We start from the raw sequence: 21,419 nt of genomic DNA, 5'->3' as shown, positions 1-21,419 counted from the left end.
CACAAATAAGGTTTCAGCCATATCAAAATTTAAAGATTGGCCTTAAAGGAGAAGCGGAGTTGTTTCTAAATGATACATGATTCCTCGTGGGTGTAAGTAACTATATAGAAATGATTTCTCCCAGTGGAAAACTCCAGCTCATTTTAAATTCTCTTTTGACATGGTAAAGAAGGGAGAGAACGTGTTTGAATCCCTGTTTTCTTATTCAATCGTTCCAGGGGCGGACGGTGACGAGGCGTCCAGCTGTATCTCCACTCTGGAGCGCTCCCTGGCTGCCAGGAGGGGGACACGGGGAAAAATGATGATTCCTATGGACTCACAGCCAAGCAACACACGTAAGTCACACAACTCTGTGTGTGTGTGTGTGTGTGTGTGTGTGTGTGTGTGTGTGTGTGTGTGTGTGTGTGTGTGTGTGTGTGTGTGTGTGTGTGTGTGTGTGTGTGTGTGTGTGTGTGTGTGTTTTCTGTCACGAAGGAACGCCTCCCACCGACTTTTTCTGTGCACAAAGATTTTCAGCAGCCAATAAGAGAAATGGTTTTTTTCCACTGGCACTTTTGGCCATGCTGAGTCAAACCACGCTTATTTGCGTTTACATTACCCGGATCAACTTCAGCCCTGACAAAGTGTAGCATCACGTTTTTATAAAACTGAACCACAGTGCTGCAGAGGAAGGTCTGGCTAGTTCACACAGCATTCCGGGATGGGAGAAAAACGTGCTCTGGTTTATTGGCTAAGCTCCGCATGGAGCGGCTGTTCAACAGAAAACTCAGATTGGACAGATAGTCTAGCTAGCTGTCTGGATTTACCCTGCAGAGATCTGAGGAGAAGTTAACCATAGTCCTCACTAATCCACCGGAGGTTAGAACGCCAACAGGTTGATGCCTAACAAAGGGTTTTGATCGAGTTTAATCGAGACATTGCACTTTCAATACATTTAGTGCTGACAGTGGGCGTGACTCTGAAATAGCTTAAAAAAATGTGCCTTTAATAATGTGACTTAATCGCGTAGGGCCCTAACTTACACCCAGCGCAGCGCAAAGCCCGACGCAAGTGTCTTTGCTAGTTTAAAACTGACACAGTTGTCAGTTTCCCGTCCAGCGCCCACGTTGTTTAAACAGCAAATGCACCTGCGGCCATCTGTGCGCCCATGGGCATGCTGGTCTTACAGGGTGGTGTGTTCAGGTGCATTCTGGGCGTATTGCTATTTTGAGGCAGCGGGAAGTGATCGCACCATTGACCAACAAAAACCTGGTCTAAAGTCAATAACGCAGCATTTCATTGTTATGTTAACAGCAAATTAGTAAAATGTGCACAGCGCGCGCACACTATGCTTGTTACACACACAGGGAAGCACAGCGGCACACACACATGCAGAAGATTACAAATAAAAATATTACAGTGCAAATCCACCATCATAATAGCAACATTCGAATATTCGTTAGATGGATAGACATTCGATTTTCAAATATTTGTTGTTTTTTTAAACTTGCATGCAGACTGAAGTTTACTGTGGTGTTTTGTTGCTATGAAGCCGCTAGCTGCTGGCAAATTTATGCAGCACTAAGTCGTCCATCTTAGCCGAGAACAGAGAAATGTAGAGTTACAAGCGGGCAGTCTGATGTTTGTAGACATCAGAACACAGCAGAACTTTGTGTTTGGCGGCAGTTTGGTTTTACATGAGATATTGGGGAGTAATGATAAAGTAGCTTCCCACTGGCCGGAGCCTGCAGGTGGATGCTGGGGTGGTGATGGGGCTGAAAGCAGGCAGCGATACAGGTGCAGGGCAGCAGCAGCGCTGGCAAGGCGCAGATGGGGAAATTGTGCAGCTTGAGCTTAAATAGACCGCCCGGTTGAGGGGGTGTGTTTGGTCAACGATACGGAGAGTGAGGCACGTCACGTGTGTGTACAGCAGTGAAGCTCGAGTGGACTGCCTGAGCTAGCTTGCAGGCGTCGCACTATTAATGGCACAATGCCAATACAGTGAGGCGCCGGCTGGCAGAGCATTCATTCACACACACACTGCGTCTGTAGGTCTTTCCGTTTGTTTTGAAAGCCTGCAGCAAAAAGTTAAGTCCAAAACAACTTTTGGAGAATATATTCACTATTGAAATGCAGCTTCGAAGCTCAAAAAATGGTATTCGGTAAAGCCCTAAGGTCCACAGATCCTCATTAAATACTTGGGTCTACGACCAGACCCAACATCAACAAAATTAGGCTCCATTTTGTGGCTCATCTGTTGGTGCATTGAAGGTCACATGACATGTCTGCGGCAGTGGGGGGTTTCTCTTCCTCTGTTTGTCTCTGGGTGTTTGAGATGTAAAAAGTCAAGTTGTGAGGTTGAGGGAAGAGAGCGCGCACACACGCACACACACACACACACACACACACACACACACACACACACACACACACACACACTGAAAATGACGCACTTAAACACACACACTTTCTAACACAGATAATTAGCCGGTATGTTCCTTCAGACCGACTCAGAGGACAGACAAGAGGGATAAGATCTGAGGTAGAGTGAATGGGGACAGAAGGAAGAACATGGGAAATACAACAAAAAGAGAGAGATGGAAAGAGAGAGAGAGAGAGAGAGATGAAGAAGAAATATGAGAAAGAGAGAGTCAGCAGACGTTTTACTCTGAACTCCTGGTAAAGCTTGGGTAGGCAGTTTTTTTCGGAAAAGGCAAAACAAAATCCTCAATAATTTCAAAATCCATCCCTTCCCCTGCAGCTCTCCCCTCTCTGTCTGCCGTGGAGTAGGTCTGGCTACCACGGATGCATTCTGGCATAGGAGGGAATATGACACTCTGGGTTGTTTGCATTTCTTTGAACCAATCACAATGGTCTTGGGCGGGGCTAAGCTCCGGACGCAGCGGCCGTGGCTCCACTAAATAGTCTCGGGAAGGAACTTGTGTTGGTGGTACTTGGGCCTACCCCAACTTGAAGTGTCAGCTTAAAGTGTGTGAATGGGTTCATTAATGTGTGTGTGTGTGTGCGTGTGTGTGTGTGCGTGTGTGTGTGTGCGTGTGTGTGTGTAAGTCCAGATCAATGCAAATGTGCAGCGTCTGTTCTCCAGCAGTGGCTGAATGATGTCACATGTGAGGTTTTTAATCAGACACAAGTAAACACAGCATGCTATTATCTGTTTACTTCCAGTCAAATGAAACTAGTTTGTATTTGTACATACTACTTTGAAATCACACCCTGTGTTTGGAGTATTGGTCTGTTAATCAATGGCATTTTAATTGAGAAGCATTCCAGTTCTGGAAGATGGATTACAATGCATCTGCAGCTGTTGTCAGAGCAAAAGGCCTTAAGGCCGGGACACATCAGAGTGATTATCGGCCGTGGGACAGTCTGGCGAGGTCGGTGACTCGAGTCTGTTCGGTGTGTCCCGTGCCGTCGTCCGTCTGGGGGGCTGTCGGCGTTCATTTTGGCCGACCTGACATGTTCAGACGGAGACAGGGCAGTCGGGACTCACCCGGAAATGGGGTGCGGAATGAGATGACTAGAGTCTCTCAAACTCTGACGAAACTGACCTTTGTTGATCTGAAATGAAGACAGATTCAGCAACTGCACGGCCTATTTCTCACTTAAAATGTTTTCAGAAACATGTTTCAGTGAACTATGACAGTCTGGCTTTGGATTTCCGGAGAGAACAAACCCATGTGACGCGTTCGTCCAATCAGCTGCCGGTTTTCATTTCTTGGGCAACATTACAGATTAGCACCGCCTGCTGTTATAGAGATGTATTACGTCTCGTCTCCTCTCGTCTTTTTGGTCTGTTCTGTGGCAGTTTTTTGGACCTCGGGGACGCGACTGATCATATCGACGGGGTTCTCTGTCAACGGTCGCCCGTCGGCTATATGTGTCTACACCTTTAAAGGTCCCATGACATGCTGCTTTTTGGATGCTTTTATATAGACCTTAGTGGTCCCCTAATACTGTATCTGAAGTCTCTTTTATATAGACCTTAGTGGTCCCCTAATACTGTATCTGAAGTCTCTTTTATATAGACCTTAGTGGTCCCCTAATACTGTATCTGAAGTCTCTTTTATATAGACCTTAGTGGTCCCCTAATACTGTATCTGAAGTCTCTTTTATATAGACCTTAGTGGTCCCCTAATACTGTATCTGAAGTCTCTTTTATATAGGCCTTAGTGGTCCTCTAATACTGTATCTGAAGTCTCTTTTATATAGACCTTAGTGGTACCCTAATACTGTATCTGAAGTCTCTTTTATATAGGCCTTAGTGGTCCTCTAATACTGTATCTGAAGTCTCTTTTATATAGACCTTAGTGGTCCCTCATACTGTATCTGAAGTCTCTTTTATATAGGCCTTAGTGGTCCTCTAATACTGTATCTGAAGTCTCTTTTATATAGACCTTAGTGGTCCCTCATACTGTATCTGAAGTCTCTTTTATATAGACCTTAGTGGTCCTCTAATACTGTATCTGAAGTCTCTTTTATATAGACCTTAGTGGTCCCCTAATACTGTATCTGAAGTCTCTTTTATATAGACCTTAGTGGTCCCCTAATACTGTATCTGAAGTCTCTTTTATATAGACCTTAGTGGTCCCCTAATACTGTATCTGAAGTCTCTTTATATAGACCTTAGTGGTCCTCTAATACTGTATCTGAAGTCTCTTTTATATAGACCTTAGTGGTCCTCTAATACTGTATCTGAAGTCTCTTTTATATAGACCTTAGTGGTCCCCTAATACTGTATCTGAAGTCTCTTTTTATATAGACCTTAGTGGTCCTCTAAACTGTATCTGAAGTCTTTTATATAGACCTTAGTGGTCCTCTAATACTGTATCTGAAGTCTCTTTTATATAGACCTTAGTGGTCCTCTAATACTGTATCTGAAGTCTCTTTTATATAGACCTTAGTGGTCCTCTAATACTGTATCTGAAGTCTCTTTATATAGACCTTAGTGGTCCCCTAATACTGTATCCTCTATATAGACCTTAGTGGTCCTCTAATACTGTATCTGAAGTCTCTTTTATATAGACCTTAGTGGTCCTCTAATACTGTATCTGAAGTCTCTTTTATATAGACCTTAGTGGTCCTCTAATACTGTATCTGAAATCTCTTTTATATAGACCTTAGGGATCCTCTAATACTGTATCTGAAGTCTCTTTTATATAGACCTTAATGGTCCCTCATACTGTATCTGAAGTCTCTTTCCCAAAATTCAGCCTTGGTGCAGAATTACAGCCACTAGAAGATTAAGATTTTGGAATTCCAACACACAACTTTGTTTAAAAGCTTTAAGCAATTATTTAATAAATTGTAAACTTTGAACATAATAGCTAGTAAAAGATAGTCAGATGGGGTTGTGGGGGGAGGGACATTAAAATCTGCAGACTGCCAAAAAAAACGGCCCGATAAATCCGATAATGGGTCTATGCCTACTTTGGAGGGGATGATGATTTTAGAAAAGGTTTAGGTTCTGGAGAAATCACTGTGATCTGCTGGCTGTATTGTGCAAGGTCACACTTCTCAAAGGCTACGTTCAGACTGCAGGCAAAAGTGGCCCAAATCAGATTTTTTTGGGGTCAAGTGACCAGGTCAGACTTCTTGAGAAGTAAAGACACAGACCTCTGTAGTGAATTTGAAACCATAACCCTGCAAAAGGCCAAAATAGCCAATGTGTCTCTCTTTCTCTTCATTCTTCTCCTCCTCAGCACCTGCTCATTAATGTTACGGCTGCCATTACACAAACGTTTTGAAATAAAAGCGAAAATGCTGACTTCCTCCATAACCTCCCTAACTTTAGCGCAACAGCGTGCTGCGTCTGATGTCATTGGTATCGTTCTTTTGCGTATGCGGGTCAGTTCGAAACCGCAACCAGTTCCCACTGGAATCTGATATAGGCCACATTTTAAAAGGTCATGTGAACAGCCAAACAAAAAATCAGATCTGAGCCAAAAAGCTGAATTAAGCATCAAGACTTGTGGTGTGAACGTAGCCTAAAGCTAGCTCAAAGTTCAGTTCCTATAGATTAAAGCTATAGTGTGTAGTTTCCAGCCATCCACATGATACAAGCGCGTTAGTTACAATGTCCCCTAATGTAACTATTTTATGGAAGTATGTGTAACAACTTTCAAAATGATTGAAAAAAAGATACTGTTTTTGGGCACCAGGGTAGCTCACCTGGTAGAGCGGGCGCCCATATATAGAGGTTTACTCCTCGACGCAGTGGCCCTTTGCTGCATGTCATCCCCCCCCTCTCTCCCCTTTCATGTCTTCAGCTGACGTATATGAATAAAGGCCTAAAATGCCCAAAAAGTAATCCAAAAAAAAGGTGCTGTTTTTTTCCCCCAATTCCTTACACGAGCAAATACACACGGTATGATAACCGTTAACCGGTATTGCTGCCCTCGTCAACACACTGACGGTTATTTGAACCCTGCTACCACATGACATTGTAGAGAATAAATATTAGGCCATATTAGACGGGAGGCGACGCCACATTCGGCCTTCGTTGCAATTAGTTCCTTGCAGTCGGCTTGGTGTGCGATGCCCTTTAGAGAACTATAAATACAAATGTTCCAGCTCAAACTCTTTGACATAGTGGAAATGAGGGTGTCTAAAAATGAAAAACTAAAAACTATTAAAAGACTATTTGTATAGGGGCCAGTAAATATTGACTTCAATGACCGGGCAAGTGAAAAAAAACCTAAATGTTGAACCCTGATGTTAACCTGAATTAATGAATTATTCCGCTGTTCATGGTGGACATAGCGGTCTGTGTGTGTGTGTGTGTGTGTGTGTGTGTGTGTGTGTGTGTGTGTGTGTGCGCAGTCACATCGCTCTGAGCTGAAAGTGTCTCTCTGTCTTTAAGGATTTGTGTCCTCCTTTCTCTCCCCTTTTAATTCTTCTTCTTCTGTCGTGTTGTTGTTTACTGCCACTGTAACAAACTGATGCTGCTGCACCGAACAGCGCCAATTAGGTTACAACTCTGGGTGCTCTCTTCTAGAGAGTGTGATTCAGCGGGTGACTAAAATTGTTTCTAAAATGTGACAAGCCCTCCTGTGTTTTTACATAATGTGTGTGTGTGTGTGTGTGTGTGTGTGTGTGTGTGTGTGTGTGTGTGTGTGTGAGATATGTGGGTCACAGTAAAACAGGAAAAGCCTTCAGGCTTCCTCTGCTGACACGCAGACCGGTCCTCTCCTCGGATCTATTTGTCTCTCTTTCTATCCGTTTTGCTCTCTGTCATGTTTTACACATCATAACCTTTTTTATATTTGATCTTTTTGTCAAAGTTCAGTCAGGAAGACTTTCATTCATTCGGTCTCCTGGCCCTTCGTTTATTCTTCCACCTGAGCTGGAGCTCTGTTGTTCTGTTGCTTTGTTGCTTTCAGAATTTCTGTTTTTACTGTATGCTAATACTCCACGCCGGCGTCAACTGTGGCCAAAGGCGTTGGGCGCTATTTTATCGATCTAAGCGCACGGCGTGAAGCGCCTGGCACAGGTGCGTTTAGGGTGTGTACGAATCCGCTTTTGCTAGTTTGACGGCGGTAAAAAGGGTCTGTGTGCCGGGCGCATGGTTCTAAATGGCTGTTCTAATGGTGCTTTTCCATTACATGGTACCTACTCGCCTCGCCTCGACTCGCTGTGCGTCCGTTTTCCATTGCAGATTTTAGTATCGCCTCAGCGTGGCTGGTCGTCATAGCGACTGCCGTGGGCGTGGCTTAGTAGCTTGCTTTTCCCATTGACATATCCCCGCATATCCCCGACGCATTTCCTGGTTCTCGGTCTCTGTAAACAACATGATATCAAAGAGATAGTTAACGTTTACTGCTCCAGATTTCCCACCGTGGTCACATATATATGACTCTAGAGTCGCTACTCGCTTTGTTTCTCTCACATATATATGACTCTAGAGTCGCTACTCGCTTTGTTTCTCTCACATATATATGACTCTAGAGTCGCTACTCGCTTTGTTTCTCTCACATATATATGACTCTAGAGTCGCTACTCGCTTTGTTTCTCTCACATATATATGACTCTAGACTCACTACTCGCTTTGTTTCTGTCACATATATATGACTCTAGAGTCACTACTCGCTTTGTTTCTGTCACATATATATGACTCTAGAGTCACTACTCGTTTTGTTTCTCTCACATATATATGACTCTAGAGTCCCTACTCGCTTTGTTTCTCTCACATATATATGACTCTAGAGCCACTACTCGCTTTGTTTCTCTCACATATATATGACTCTAGAGTCGCTACTCGCTTTGTTTCTCACATATATATGACTCTAGAGTCGCTACTCGCTTTGTTTCTCTCACATATCTATGACTCTAGAGTCACTACTCGCTTTGTTTCTCTCACATATATATGACTCTAGAGTCGCTACTCGCTTTGTTTCTCTCACATATATATGACTCTAGAGTCGCTACTCGCTTTGTTTCTCTCACATATATATGACTCTAGAGTCGCTACTCGCTTTGTTTCTCACATATATATGACTCTAGAGTCGCTACTCGCTTTGTTTCTCTCACATATGTATCACTCTAGAGTCGCTACTCGCTTTGTTTCTCTCACATATATATGACTCTAGAGTCGCTACTTGCTTTGTTTCTCTCACATATATATGACTCTAGAGTCGCTACTCGCTTTGTTTCTCTCACTCTAGAGTCGCTACTCGCTTTGTTTCTCTCACATATATATGACTCTAGTAAGCCACTCGCTTTGTTTCTCTCACATATATATGACTCTAGAGTAAGCCACTAAACTTTGTTTCTCTCACATATATATGACTCTAGAGTAAGCCACTAAACTTTGTTTCTCTCACATATATATGACTCTAGAGTCGCTACTCGCTTTGTTTCTCTCACATATATATGACTCTAGAGTCTCTACTCGCTTTGTTTCTCTCACATATATATGACTCTAGAGTCTCTACTCGCTTTGTTTCTCTCACATATATATGACTCTAGAGTCGCTACTCGCTTTGTTTCTCTCACATATATATGACTCTAGAGTAAGCTACTCGCTTTGTTTCTCTCACATATATATGACTCTAGAGTAAGCCACTCGCTTTGTTTCTCTCACATATATATGACTCTAAATTAAGCCACTCGCTTTGTTTCTCTCACATATATATGACTCTAGAGTAAGCCACTCGCTTTGTTTCTCTCACATATGTATGACTCTAGAGTAAGCTACTCGCTTTGTTTCTCTCACATATATGACTCTAGAGTCGCTACTCGCTTTGTTTCTCTCACATATATATGACTCTAGAGTCTCTACTCGCTTTGTTTCTCTCACATATATATGACTCTAGAGTCACTACTAAACTTTGTTTCTCTCACATATATATGACTCTAGAGTCACTACTCGCTTTGTTTCTCTCACATATATATGACTCTAGAGTCGCTACTCGCTTTGTTTCTCTCACATATATGACTCTAGTGCTACTCGCTTTGTTTCTCTCACATATATATGACTCTAGAGTCGCTACTAAGCTTTGTTTTCTCACATATATATGACTCTAGAGTAAGCTACTGCTTTGTTTCTCTCACATATGTATCACTCAGTCGCTATTTGTTTCTCTCACATATATATGACTCTAGAGCTACTCGCTTTGTTTCTCTCACATATATATGACTCTAGAGTCGCTACTCGCTTTGTTTCTCTCACATATATATGACTCTAGAGTAAGCTACTCGCTTTGTTTCTCTCACATATATATGACTCTAGAGTAAGCCACTCGCTTTGTTTCTGTCACATATATATGACTCTAGAGTAAGCCACTCGCTTTGTTTCTCTCACATATATATGACTCTATGCCACTTTGTTTCTCTCACATATATATGACTCTAGAGTCTCTACTCGCTTTGTTTCTCTCACATATATATGACTCTAGAGTCTCTACTCGCTTTGTTTCTCTCACATATATATGACTCTAGAGTCGCTACTCGCTTTGTTTCTCTCACATATATATGACTCTAGAGTCGCTACTCGCTTTGTTTCTCTCACATATATATGACTCTAGAGTCGCCACTCGCTTTGTTTCTCTCACATATATATGACTCTAGAGTCGCCACTCGCTTTGTTTCTCTCACACATATATGACTCTAGAGTCGCCACTCGCTTTGTTTCTCTCACATATGTATGACTCTAGAGTCGCTACTCGCTTTGTTTCTCTCACATATGTATGACTCTAGAGTCGCTACTCGCTTTGTTTCTCTCACATATGTATGACTCTAGAGTCGCTACTCGCTTTGTTTCTCTCACATATTTATGACTCTAGAGTCGCTACTCGCTTTGTTTCTCTCACATATATATGACTCTAGAGTAAGCTACTAAGCTTTGTTTCTCTCACATATATATGACTCTAGATAAGCCACTCGCTTTGTTTCTGTCACATATATATGACTCTAGATTAAGCCACTTCGCTTTGTTTCTCTCACATATATATGACTCTAGGTAAGCCACTCGCTTTGTTTCTCTCACACATATATGACTCTAGAGTCGCCACTCGCTTTGTTTCTCTCACATATGTATGACTCTAGAGTCGCTACTCGCTTTGTTTCTCTCACATATGTATGACTCTAGAGTCGCTACTCGCTTTGTTTCTCTCACATATGTATGACTCTAGAGTCGCTACTCGCTTTGTTTCTCTCACATATATATGACTCTAGAGTCGCCACTCGCTTTGTTTCTCTCACATATATATGACTCTAGAGTCGCTACTCGCTTTGTTTCTCTCACATATTTATGACTCTAGAGTCGCTACTCGCTTTGTTTCTCACATATATATGTCTCTAGAGTCGCTACTCGCTTTGTTTCTCTCACATATATATGACTCTAGAGTCGCTACTCGCTTTGTTTCTCACATATATATGACTCTAGAGTCACTACTTGCTTTGTTTCTCTCACATATATATGACTCTAGAGTCGCTACTCGCTCCGGAGATAATCGTCGTCCCTCTCTCACTTCTCCCTCGCTCACTGGCTCACACACACATACGGCCACTCGACACACACACATCACACATACACACACCAGCGCACCAGTATAACCATCAGGCCACTTGTATGCTACGGAGAAAGGTCTGCGTGGAGCCTCTGGCAGCAAAAAAACACCGCTGGCTAAACTATTTAAAAATGCCGTCTCTCGCTAGCAATGCAGTGATCAGTGACGCTTCTTTCCGACCAATCAGCAACCTGCAGGGTTTCACGTCACCTTCTCGGCTCGCCTCAGCTCGCTTGGAACCTCGACTGAGGAGGTACTAAAAAAAGTACCTGTTAGCAGGTACCAGGTACTTTTTTTCGTAATGGAAAACCAAAAAAGGCGAGTAGAGTCGAGGCGAGGCGAGTAGGTACCATGTAATGGAAAAGCACCATTAGTGTCTTCATTAATCAGAGGTGGGTTTTGGGAGTAACATGCAATAAACTAATCAGAGATCATCTCCCATTCCTTTTAAAAGTCAGGCGCATTTGGACATTGGCATATTGCTATTTTGATGGCGGATAATTGGTGGAGAAGAAACTGATATGCTCCTGTGTGAAGTGAAAGCGCATGAGCAGATCATATCATAATACTATGTCACATTGCAATATTTTTCTTTGTAATCTTTTGCATGTGTGTGTGCTGCTGCACGTCCCTGTGTGTGTAACAAGCATAGTGTGCGTCCCTGTGTGTGTAACAAGCATAGTGTTACACACACATTCAGTTTGGAGTTCAGGAAATTGTCTAGACCTGGACCACACCCCTAAATGCATTGAAGCTGCTGCCATGTGATTGGTTGATTAGATAATTGCATTAACGAGAAATCTTACAGGTGTTCCTAATAATCCTTTAGGTGACTGTGTATATATATATATATATATATATATATGTTCCTAATAATCCTTTAGGTGACTGTGTGTATATATATATATATATATATATATATATATATATATATATATATATATATATATATATATATATATGCTTTAGACCACACAATATGTCATTGTAGGCCCAGTTTATCATACAACTCAATTTAATACAATATATGTAGTAGGGGGTCCCAGCTCATCTCTCTTTTAGGTTAGAGGGCCTTGGCATAAAAAACGTTGAAGACCCCAGGCTTAGGCTATAAATGCTGTGGTGTCTGCCATAGGTCTATGCTACATACTTGTTCCTATACAAAGAAACATACCAGACAGATGTTATGATTAAAGATACCTAGTGAACAGATTTAACCCTGGTGTTGTCTTCCCGTCAACCTTGAAAACCTTTTTTTTTTTTTTTTTTTTTTTTTCAACGTTTTTGACGCCTTTTTTTCACAGTTTGTTTTTGCTTTTTCCAACGTTTTAAATTGTTCTTCTACACATTTTCAGCACTTATTTCTTTCAAAATTTTCTGATATAAAACAAAAATTGAAAATGGGTCAGTTTGACCCGAAGACAACAAAAGGGATAAATGTATCAAAAGCGAACTAAATTTTTATTGTAAAAAAGACTTTCACACTATTATGCATTTACTAACATTCATTTACGCACAACAGGTTTTTGTGAAAAGACACTAAGTCAGGATTGCGTAAAATGGTTGGATTTTGTAGGTGTAATATTGCAAGAACTGAACCAAAGTGCAACCTCTTGCAGAGAGTGTGGTGGTCAGTTCATCATGTGTTCATTTCTTTCAAATGTCTGCAGGGTCTGCACTCTCTGTCTCTGCTTCTGTCTCTCCCTCTCTCTGTTTCTCCTGCAGCAGCTCAGGGCTTCTTCACCTCTTCCCTCTGCTGCCTCATCTCAGACCTACTGATCTCTTTATCTACCTTCTGTTTTTATCTCTTTGTGCCTGCTGTCTGCTTTTTTCACTTTTTCATCTCAGTGTACTGGTGTGTTAAAAAAAAAAAAAACCTTTCTCTTTTGATCTAGATTTGATCCACTCACTCATTCTCGGCCTTTGTGTTTTTTACCGTCTCTATCTCTTTTGAGTTTGTTTTTGTCATCTAACTTTAATCTCTCTCTCTCTCTCTCTCTCTCTCTCTCTCTTCTCTCTCTCTCTCTCTCTCTCTCTCTCTGTCTCAATTCAAATTGCTTTATTGGTATCAATGTCAAAACAATTCTGCCAAAGCATCAAGGATAAAACAATTTAAAAATAATAAGATAAGAAAAATACATACACAATTCATTGAGTAAACTATGTATGGGTAAACTATATATATATATATATATATATATATATATATATATATATATATATATAAAAATGTGCGTGTGTTTATTTATTTAGGGTCAATAAAGAAACTAATTTAATTCTCTCTCTCTCTCTCACTCACTCACTCACTCACACACACACACACACACACACACACACACACACACACACACACACACACACACATTAACACATTAACCTGTAGCTCACTGCACCAAAATCATCAATATTCTCAGTCAATAACGGTATTGATTAGACTTGCTCATCTCTGGTTGTCTCGCTGCTGTAATCAAACCCTGCTTCTCTTTAAATGATCACAGCAAAATACAGTAAACAAGCACACACACACACACACACACACACACACACACACACACACACACACACATACACACACAAAAAAACACACACACACACACACACACACACACACACACACATGCCTCTTAAACCTGCTGATCACAGCCTTGCTGCCATTTGTCGATACTTTCCAATCATTACTGGTATTGATCAGGGTTTAGTAGAATCAGATTGCATGGTTCAAGACAAGAGGAAGCAGGAGGCGGAAGAAAACTCTCCCTCCCCCTCTGTCTTCTCCTATCAGTCACAGAATTCAATTGAAAAAGCTTTAATGACATGTGTGTCAATAAAGTGTATTACAGACATTCAGTCAGCGTTAGCAGTGTAACAGAAACTGAGAAAAAGGATGTCTGAATTCAGTTTTGGATGATAACTCATGACTCATGGCATTTCATAACGTAGCCTGGACAGCTGGCTACTGAACAATGTTGCTCACCGCCTTTAAGGGGTCTGGTCGTCAACCTTTATTTAGAACTGGACCCTTATAGATGAGATGACATGCCTGAGGGACTCCCTCCCTCGCGTTACTTTTTGACCCGATGGGAGTGAGACTGTGTTGGTCTACACTGTGGCAAATTTACTCACTGATGTCCTGACTTTTTGTCTTAATAATAATAACTTTATATAGCGCCTTTCATGAAACCCAAGGACACTTTACAGAATTACTGTGGCTAAGCTACAGGAGCTTACAGTACAGGCCAAAAGTTTGGACACACCTTCTCATTCAATGTGTTTCTTTATTTTCATGACTATTTACATTGTAGATTCTCACTGAAGGCATCAAAACTATGAATGAACACATATGGAATTATGTACTTAACAAAAAAGTGTGAAATAACTGAAAACATGTCTTATATTTTAGATTCTTCAAAGTAGCCACCCTTTGATTTTTTTGATAACTCTGCAAACCCTTGGTGTTCTCTCAATGAGCTTCATGAGGTAGTCACCTGAAATGGTTTTACCTTCACAGGTGTGCTTTGTCAGGGTTAATTAGTGGAATTGTATCCCTTATTAATAAAAAAGCGAATCTATGAGAATCTACAATGTAAATAGTCATGAAAATAAAAAGGAAAGGCATTGAATGAGAAGGTGTGTCCAAACTTTTGGCCTGTACTGTATACTGTGGTGAACAGATGGTGTTTCAGGAGGTTTTTTTTAATGTCCAGGGATGTAGCATTGTGGATATCTGCAGAGAGGGTGTTCCAGAGGGATGGGGTTGCAACACTAAAGGCTCTGTCTCCAAAGGTACAGAGTATGGTGTGGGGAATGGAGAGCAGGCCAGCAGGTTGCGGGGAGGGATGTATGGATGGAGGAGGTCGGAGAGGTACTGTGGGGCCAGGGCATGGAGGGATTTCTAGGTGAGGAGGAGGATTTTATATTTGATGCGGGACTTAATTGGGAGCCAGTGAAGGTGGATGAGGGTTGGGGTGATGCAGAGATTTTAGTATATTAGAGCCTGTTTTGCTGGTGACCCCAGACAGGACTCCATTTGCAGTAGTCCAAACGGAGGTAATGAAAGCATGTATGAAGGTTTCTGCCGCAGAGTCAGGAGTGATGGCCGGAGTCTGGAGATGTTTTGGAGATGAAAAAAGGCTGATTTTGTGATGGATTTGGTGCGAGTATGGAAAGAGAGGGTGGGGTCCAGGATTACACCAAGGTTGCGGACCTCAGAGGATGGGCAGATAGCGCACCCGTCAACATCCAGGATGAGATCTCTAACCTTCTGGAGCAGCGCTTTGGGGGCCAAAACCAAGAGCTCTGTTTTATTGCTGTTCAGTTTGAGTAGGTTGATTGACATCCAGGCTTTGACATCATGCAGACAGTTGACAAGGAGAGGGGGGGTGGGGAGGGTGAGCTGAGTGGAAGGTTTGGTGCTGATACAGGGCTGTGTATCATCGGTGTAGGAGTGGAAACTGAGACCATGTTGCCGGATAATATGACCAAGGGGGAGGATGTAGATGGTGAAGAGCATGGGTCCAAGCACAGAGCCTTGAGGCACGCCTTGGGACTGGGTAGTTCCACTTCTGGGATTGCTCTCATTCTGCCAGAAATTCCGCCGGATGTCCGTTTTCGGATGTCTGTCACCTTCCGCTTTCTTTGTGTTGTAATTTTAAATTCCGGTGGATTTATGAGGAATATGGTTAACTGCTCCTCAGATCTCTGCAGGGTAAATCGAGACAGCTAGCTAGACTATCGGTCCAATCTGAGTTTTCTGTTGCACGACTGAAACAACTTTTGAACGTACACATGTTCCACCAAAACAAGTTCCTTCCTGAGGCTATTTTGGAGCGGCACCGTGGCTCCACTCCACGCTTAAGCGCAGCCCAAGACGATTGTGATTGGTTTAACGAAATGCCAATAAACCAGTGTACGTTTTTCTCCCATCCCGGAATGCTGTGTGGACTAGCCAGACCTTCCGGTGCCAGACCTTCTGGCAATGCCAGAAGGTCTGGCAATGCGAGACTACTGACTGGGTTACTGACTGTGTTGTTGCTGTGTTTCAGCGGTGGTCAGTGCCATTCCAGTGCCAGCTCTGGACTCCTCCCAGTATCCAGGGATCCTGCCTTCCCCTTCCTGCGGCTTCACTCACAACAAGTTCAGCCTGAGACCGATGCCTTTCCCAAGCCTGACCGTGGACAGAGGATACACTACAGGTACTGCAATACTACTACTTCACTTAACACTTCTGAGAATACTGCTAATACTAATGTAGAGACAGAGATGCACTGAAACTTTTGTCCATATGTGAAATACATTTTCAGGGTTACACGCTCAGGTTTTCTTTCACTTGTACGGATGGGCAAGTAAAAATAAATTCTAGTAATTTAGAGAAGTACATTTTTACTTTCCCCTATACAACAATAAAAAAAAAAGTTTGAGAAAAAACACGTCAAAAACGTAAACAAAAACGTCAGAAAATGACGAAAAAAGTAAAACGTTGAAAGCATTGTAAAAAGATGTGGGAAAAAAACAACAAAAGCATCAAGCGCCAACTCAATTCTAGCCAATTTAATGTGCCAACAGCACATTAAAATCAAATGATTAGCATACATGATGCCGAAACGGGCAAGTGGGGCCATTGGGCAACCCTTATTGTTGACATTTAAAAAAAAAAAATACTGCTACAGTATCACGTTTCATGGTAAATCTGACCCCCTTATCATGGTCAGAATCAGAAAGGGGTTTATTGCAAAAGTAAGTAAAATTTGGTTAGTGCATACATAAACAAACAGTATGAAATTAACAATAAATACAGCGACAAATATATATAAAATGGCTCTTTAAAATAAAAAAGGAGGCTGAATGGACTGAATGCAGAATGTGCAAAAAAATATATAGTATTTTATATAGTATGTACAGTATGTAACGCCGTTTAGTTCAGTCTGTTAAACATTAAAGGACAATTCCGGCGCAAAACGAACCTAGGGCTTATTACCTGATGTGTACCTACTCTGTCGCTCTCTGGGACATGTTTTCATGCTAATCAAATGAGTTTGGAGCTTTGACGAGGCTACCGCGGACCGCTGGTTAGCTTACAATGCTAGTATTTGGGGCATTGGGGCACTCAAATTAAATCGTTATTTAATACCACTAAAAAAGCTCGAAATATCACCACACCATAATGTTAGCATAATGAGGGTCCCTAAATGTGAACCGAAGCATTGACAACATTGTAAGTGTACAGATAGTTTATTAAAAATATCGATTATAAAGACAGTCGTTTTCATGTTTACTTGCGGGAGCCATCTTGGAAACCACATTTAGGGACCCTCATTATGCTAATGTTATGATGTGGTGATATTTCGAGCCTTTTTAGTGGTATTAAATAACGATTTCATTTGAGTGTCCCTATGCCCCAAATACTAGCATTGTAAGCTAACCAGCGGTCCGCGGTAGCCTCGTCAAAGCTCCAAACTCATTTGATTAGCATGAAAACATGTCCCAGAGAGCGACAGAGTAGGTACACATCAGGTAATAACCCCTAGGTTCGTTTTGCACCGGAATTGTCCTTTAAAGGGGTTATTTTCACGTTTCCATTAGCAAAAGTTGCGGATAGTACCTAGTACTTTCTTTGTTACCACCTCAAGGTTGAGATTCCAAGCGCTGAGCCGACCCTAAAAGGAGGAGTTAAAACACTGTAGACCACTGATTGGTGCAGAAGAAAATAGTGCACAAACCTGCCATTTCTAATCTATGGTCAATAGCGACTACAATATTTTATATTCACTTGACCAATTTTTTTAAATCTATGACGTACACTGCTTATACTGCGCTGTACAGTGGAAACACGGCATAGGGAGTAGTACTTTTACATAGCCACAAATACTACAAAACTACTAGTAGAGAGGGGAACTGTACCACAGTAGCTACTACTACTGATTTACTATTATTCAGAGTTTCAGTGGGGTCTTAAAAAGTCTTTAATTATTTTAAACTGGTCTTAATTTTCCTATGTCCATGTAGCGCTACCTCTAATGCTCATTGAAATGTTCCGAGGTGTTGCAGTTCTTTCTGTCGCTAGTCCAAATAGAATTCGCTGTATTACGACTACAAATGAGACCAACATGCAACTTCAATTGCAGCCGCTCTAGACACCAGTCCTATTATTCCAATGAGGAAATCGGAGAATTGTTTCAGACGTTTCCGGACTCTGACATTTTTTTGTTGTTGTGATAGAGGTCTTAAGTTTCATTCATAATGGTCTTAAAAAGGTCTTAAAAAGTCTTAAATTGGACTTGGTGAAACCTGTAGAAACCCTGTTATTGCCATGGTAATAATTATTATTAATGTATCCCTATTATAACTGGTGGTGCCATTGTTATGACCACTGCAACAGTTCAAAAAAATAAATAACATTACAAGTAACAAATATTACAACCTCAACCTTTCATAAATACAACAGGGCTTACACTGCAACATCTTAATCTTTTCAGCTTTCCCTCCGCTGTAGCCCCCGCCCCTCTCGTATTTAAGCCAATTTTGCAGCAGAGCTAAATGCTAAATGACATGGTGGGGAGCAGTATTTCAGTAATTGGCTAATTCCTGGTTGGCTTGTATCAGTGATTTAACATAGCAGAGGGACGGGGAGAAGCTTAAGTCATTGAATTAGCCGACACGGCGGGGGAGCTGATGGCAAAACAAACACTTACAATGAGCTGGGGGGGTGGAGTGGTGACAGAGAGGCAGATATAATAAGCAAGTGATACAGAGGCAGTTAATGAGGGAGGTAACATCATCTCTGAAGTCATACAATTCAATTCAATTGTATTTATATTGTCAAATCATAACAAGAGTTATCTCAGGACACTTTACAGATAGAGTAGGTCTAGACCACACTCTATCATTTACAAAGACCCAACAATTCCAGTAATTCCCCCAAGAGCAAACATTTAGTGTGACAGTGGTGAGAAAAACTTCCTTTTAGGGTGAAACCTGGGACAGACCCAGACTCTTGGTAGGCGGTGTCTGACGGTGCCGGTTGGGGGTGTGATGAACAGTGGTGATAATAGTCACAATAAAGATACTGGAACAATGACCAGAAATAGTAGTTGTAGTAGTTCATGACATAGCAGGGCACTGCAGGGTGTCACACGATGTAGCAGGGTACTGCAGAGCGTACCAGGGTGGAGCAGGGCATAGCAGGGCGCGGAGCAAGATCACCAGGACAGCTGAAACCCTGATTTAGGTGCCACCCTAGTCCAAGGAAACATGCTGGGCAAAAGAAACACATAAGGACTCCGGGGAATAAGCTCCCCAGAGCTAAGTTAATAACAAACATTTCTGGGACAAAAATGCACACAGATGGAAACGGCAGTCTAAAATTATAACAGCATAACTAAAGAGCGACAGGGTAAGGAGAGGAGCCTGGTCGGGATGGAACTCTCCCCTGCCAGATTGGGCTGGCCTGCCTCCCTCTACTTTGATTATATCATTGATTATATGGTAGATTAATCAGACGACTATGAAGAGAAGCAGAGAAGAGAAGGGGTACCTTGTCTGAAGATATACACCCTCCCCCGTCGGTCTAGGCGGGGGAGTCTAGGCGAACGCTGCAACTCCTCACTCCCTAACTAGAAGCTTTATCAAAGAGGAGAGTTTTATACAAACAATAGTCTATATCCTTGACGTTACACCTCCGGGATTGCTTCTAGGCCACAGGAAAATCCGCCGGATGCATGTATTTTTGCCGAATTTCCATTTCCCTCCGCTGTCTTTTGTGTTGGCATTCTAAACTCCGGTGGATTTCTGAGGACTATGGTTAACTGCTCCTCACTGCAGGGTAAATCCAGACAGCTAGCTAGACTATCTGTCCAATTTGAGTTTTCTCTCGCTTGACTATTTTGCTATCTGCTCCAGCCCCTTGTTATTATTATCCGCTAATTCAGTGATAAACGTATTTCATTACCTATAAATTCTTCACAATAAAAGAAATCGTACTCGACATGGCTCCCATAACAGAAAAAAGATGACATCTGTTTTATAAACAGGGATGTGGTAGAGAATATGAAAAATTATTTCCGAAACCAGCCTCGGTTTCCTTTGCTGTCCCTCAGTGTGGCAAGGAGAGGATGCTGATGGGATGAAAACATTTTTCTGTTTTGATGCTTTATTTATGCATTGTGGTACACTATTTACATGCAAAGTACAAGCCTTAAATTGTTTACTTTCCAGATTAATGTGTACTTGTGATGAAAACAAATATGTAGCCTCTACTGTACTTTGTATCCTCAGAGATGACCAAGGACTATGGGGGGGCACAGCAGCTCTGTGGGCCCGTCGGGCTTGAAATGATGCAAGACCCAGATTTGATAAATCCTCCTGATTGTGCCCACATGCTGTCAGAATCAAAACAGCAGTTGTATTGCCACACTAAGTTACACTTGAAATTTCTCTTGGTATTTTGGCGTATACATACAAATATACACATTGAATATAAAAGCTTTAGTGTGTAACTGTTGTAAATTATTGAACGTCCGTTACATTCAAGCCATTGCTAAATGAGTTGCAATAAAGTTTAGTAAGACTATCAGCTCCACACAGCTCTCTCTCTATTTCTCAGTATGACTATGTTCAGATGATTGTCCTGGATGGGAGAAAAACGTGCTCTGGTTTATTGGCACTTTTTAAAACCAATCACAATCGTCACAGGCTCTGCCCCGAGCCACTGCAAAATAGTCATGCGAGAGAAAACTCAGAAGGCCTGTAACAATTATTACATAAAAGTCTAATCGTCCATTTTTTTTAAATAATCACGTTTTCTTTGTTAACCACTATTAATTGCTAACATTTGCTAAAGTCTTAAGGAGTATGACTGGTAATTGGGAATTTTGTTTAGATATGCCAAATTGTAATTATATAAGTGATTATTGGTCGGACTATATATTTTTATTATTATTTCAATTGTTAGTGGCTGGCACTTGACCCGAAACGAGCTATAACAATGACAAGGGTGGGTACAGTTCATAAAAATGTTTTGTGATAGTACATAGGCATGGTTTACTTCATAGGCTGTGTATTTTTGTTTTAACATCCGTGTCACATAACGGTGATACACAACAAATGATGTATCCTGGGATTCATTGAATACTTTCATTGGTTTAAAAAAGTAAAAACATTAATAAATCTTTTACAGTTTGACTGAAACAATTATATTGTTAATCGCAATTATTTCTGAGACATTTAATTGTACAGCAAAATTTGGATTTGTTACAGCTCTACATTTTAGTGATTATTGGACTATCAAGCACTAATATGTAATATTTCAACCCGTATTATGCGAGAATATTCGGTTACACTTTACTTGAAGGTATCTACGTAAGAGTGACATGACACTGTGTCATAAACATTATAAAAAAGTCATAAACGTTTATGAAA

General features: G+C 41.5%; 1 protein-coding gene across 1 annotated transcript in view; it reads left to right on the top strand.

Moving 5' to 3' along the window:
* Positions 1-21,419, top strand: part of dcc (DCC netrin 1 receptor) — a 224,859-nt gene that overhangs the window by 166,793 nt on the left and 36,647 nt on the right. The window contains exons 25-26 of the mRNA XM_028602136.1: positions 219-335; positions 16,049-16,198. Coding sequence (XP_028457937.1) covers positions 219-335; positions 16,049-16,198 — 267 coding nt within the window. The remainder of the gene's footprint in view (positions 1-218; positions 336-16,048; positions 16,199-21,419) is intronic.

Source organism: Perca flavescens, chromosome 16 (genome assembly GCF_004354835.1).
Source record: "Perca flavescens isolate YP-PL-M2 chromosome 16, PFLA_1.0, whole genome shotgun sequence".
Taxonomy (NCBI): Eukaryota; Metazoa; Chordata; class Actinopteri; order Perciformes; family Percidae; genus Perca; species Perca flavescens.
Note: the sequence above shows the minus strand (reverse complement) of the source record. Positions and strands in the feature narration are given on the sequence as shown.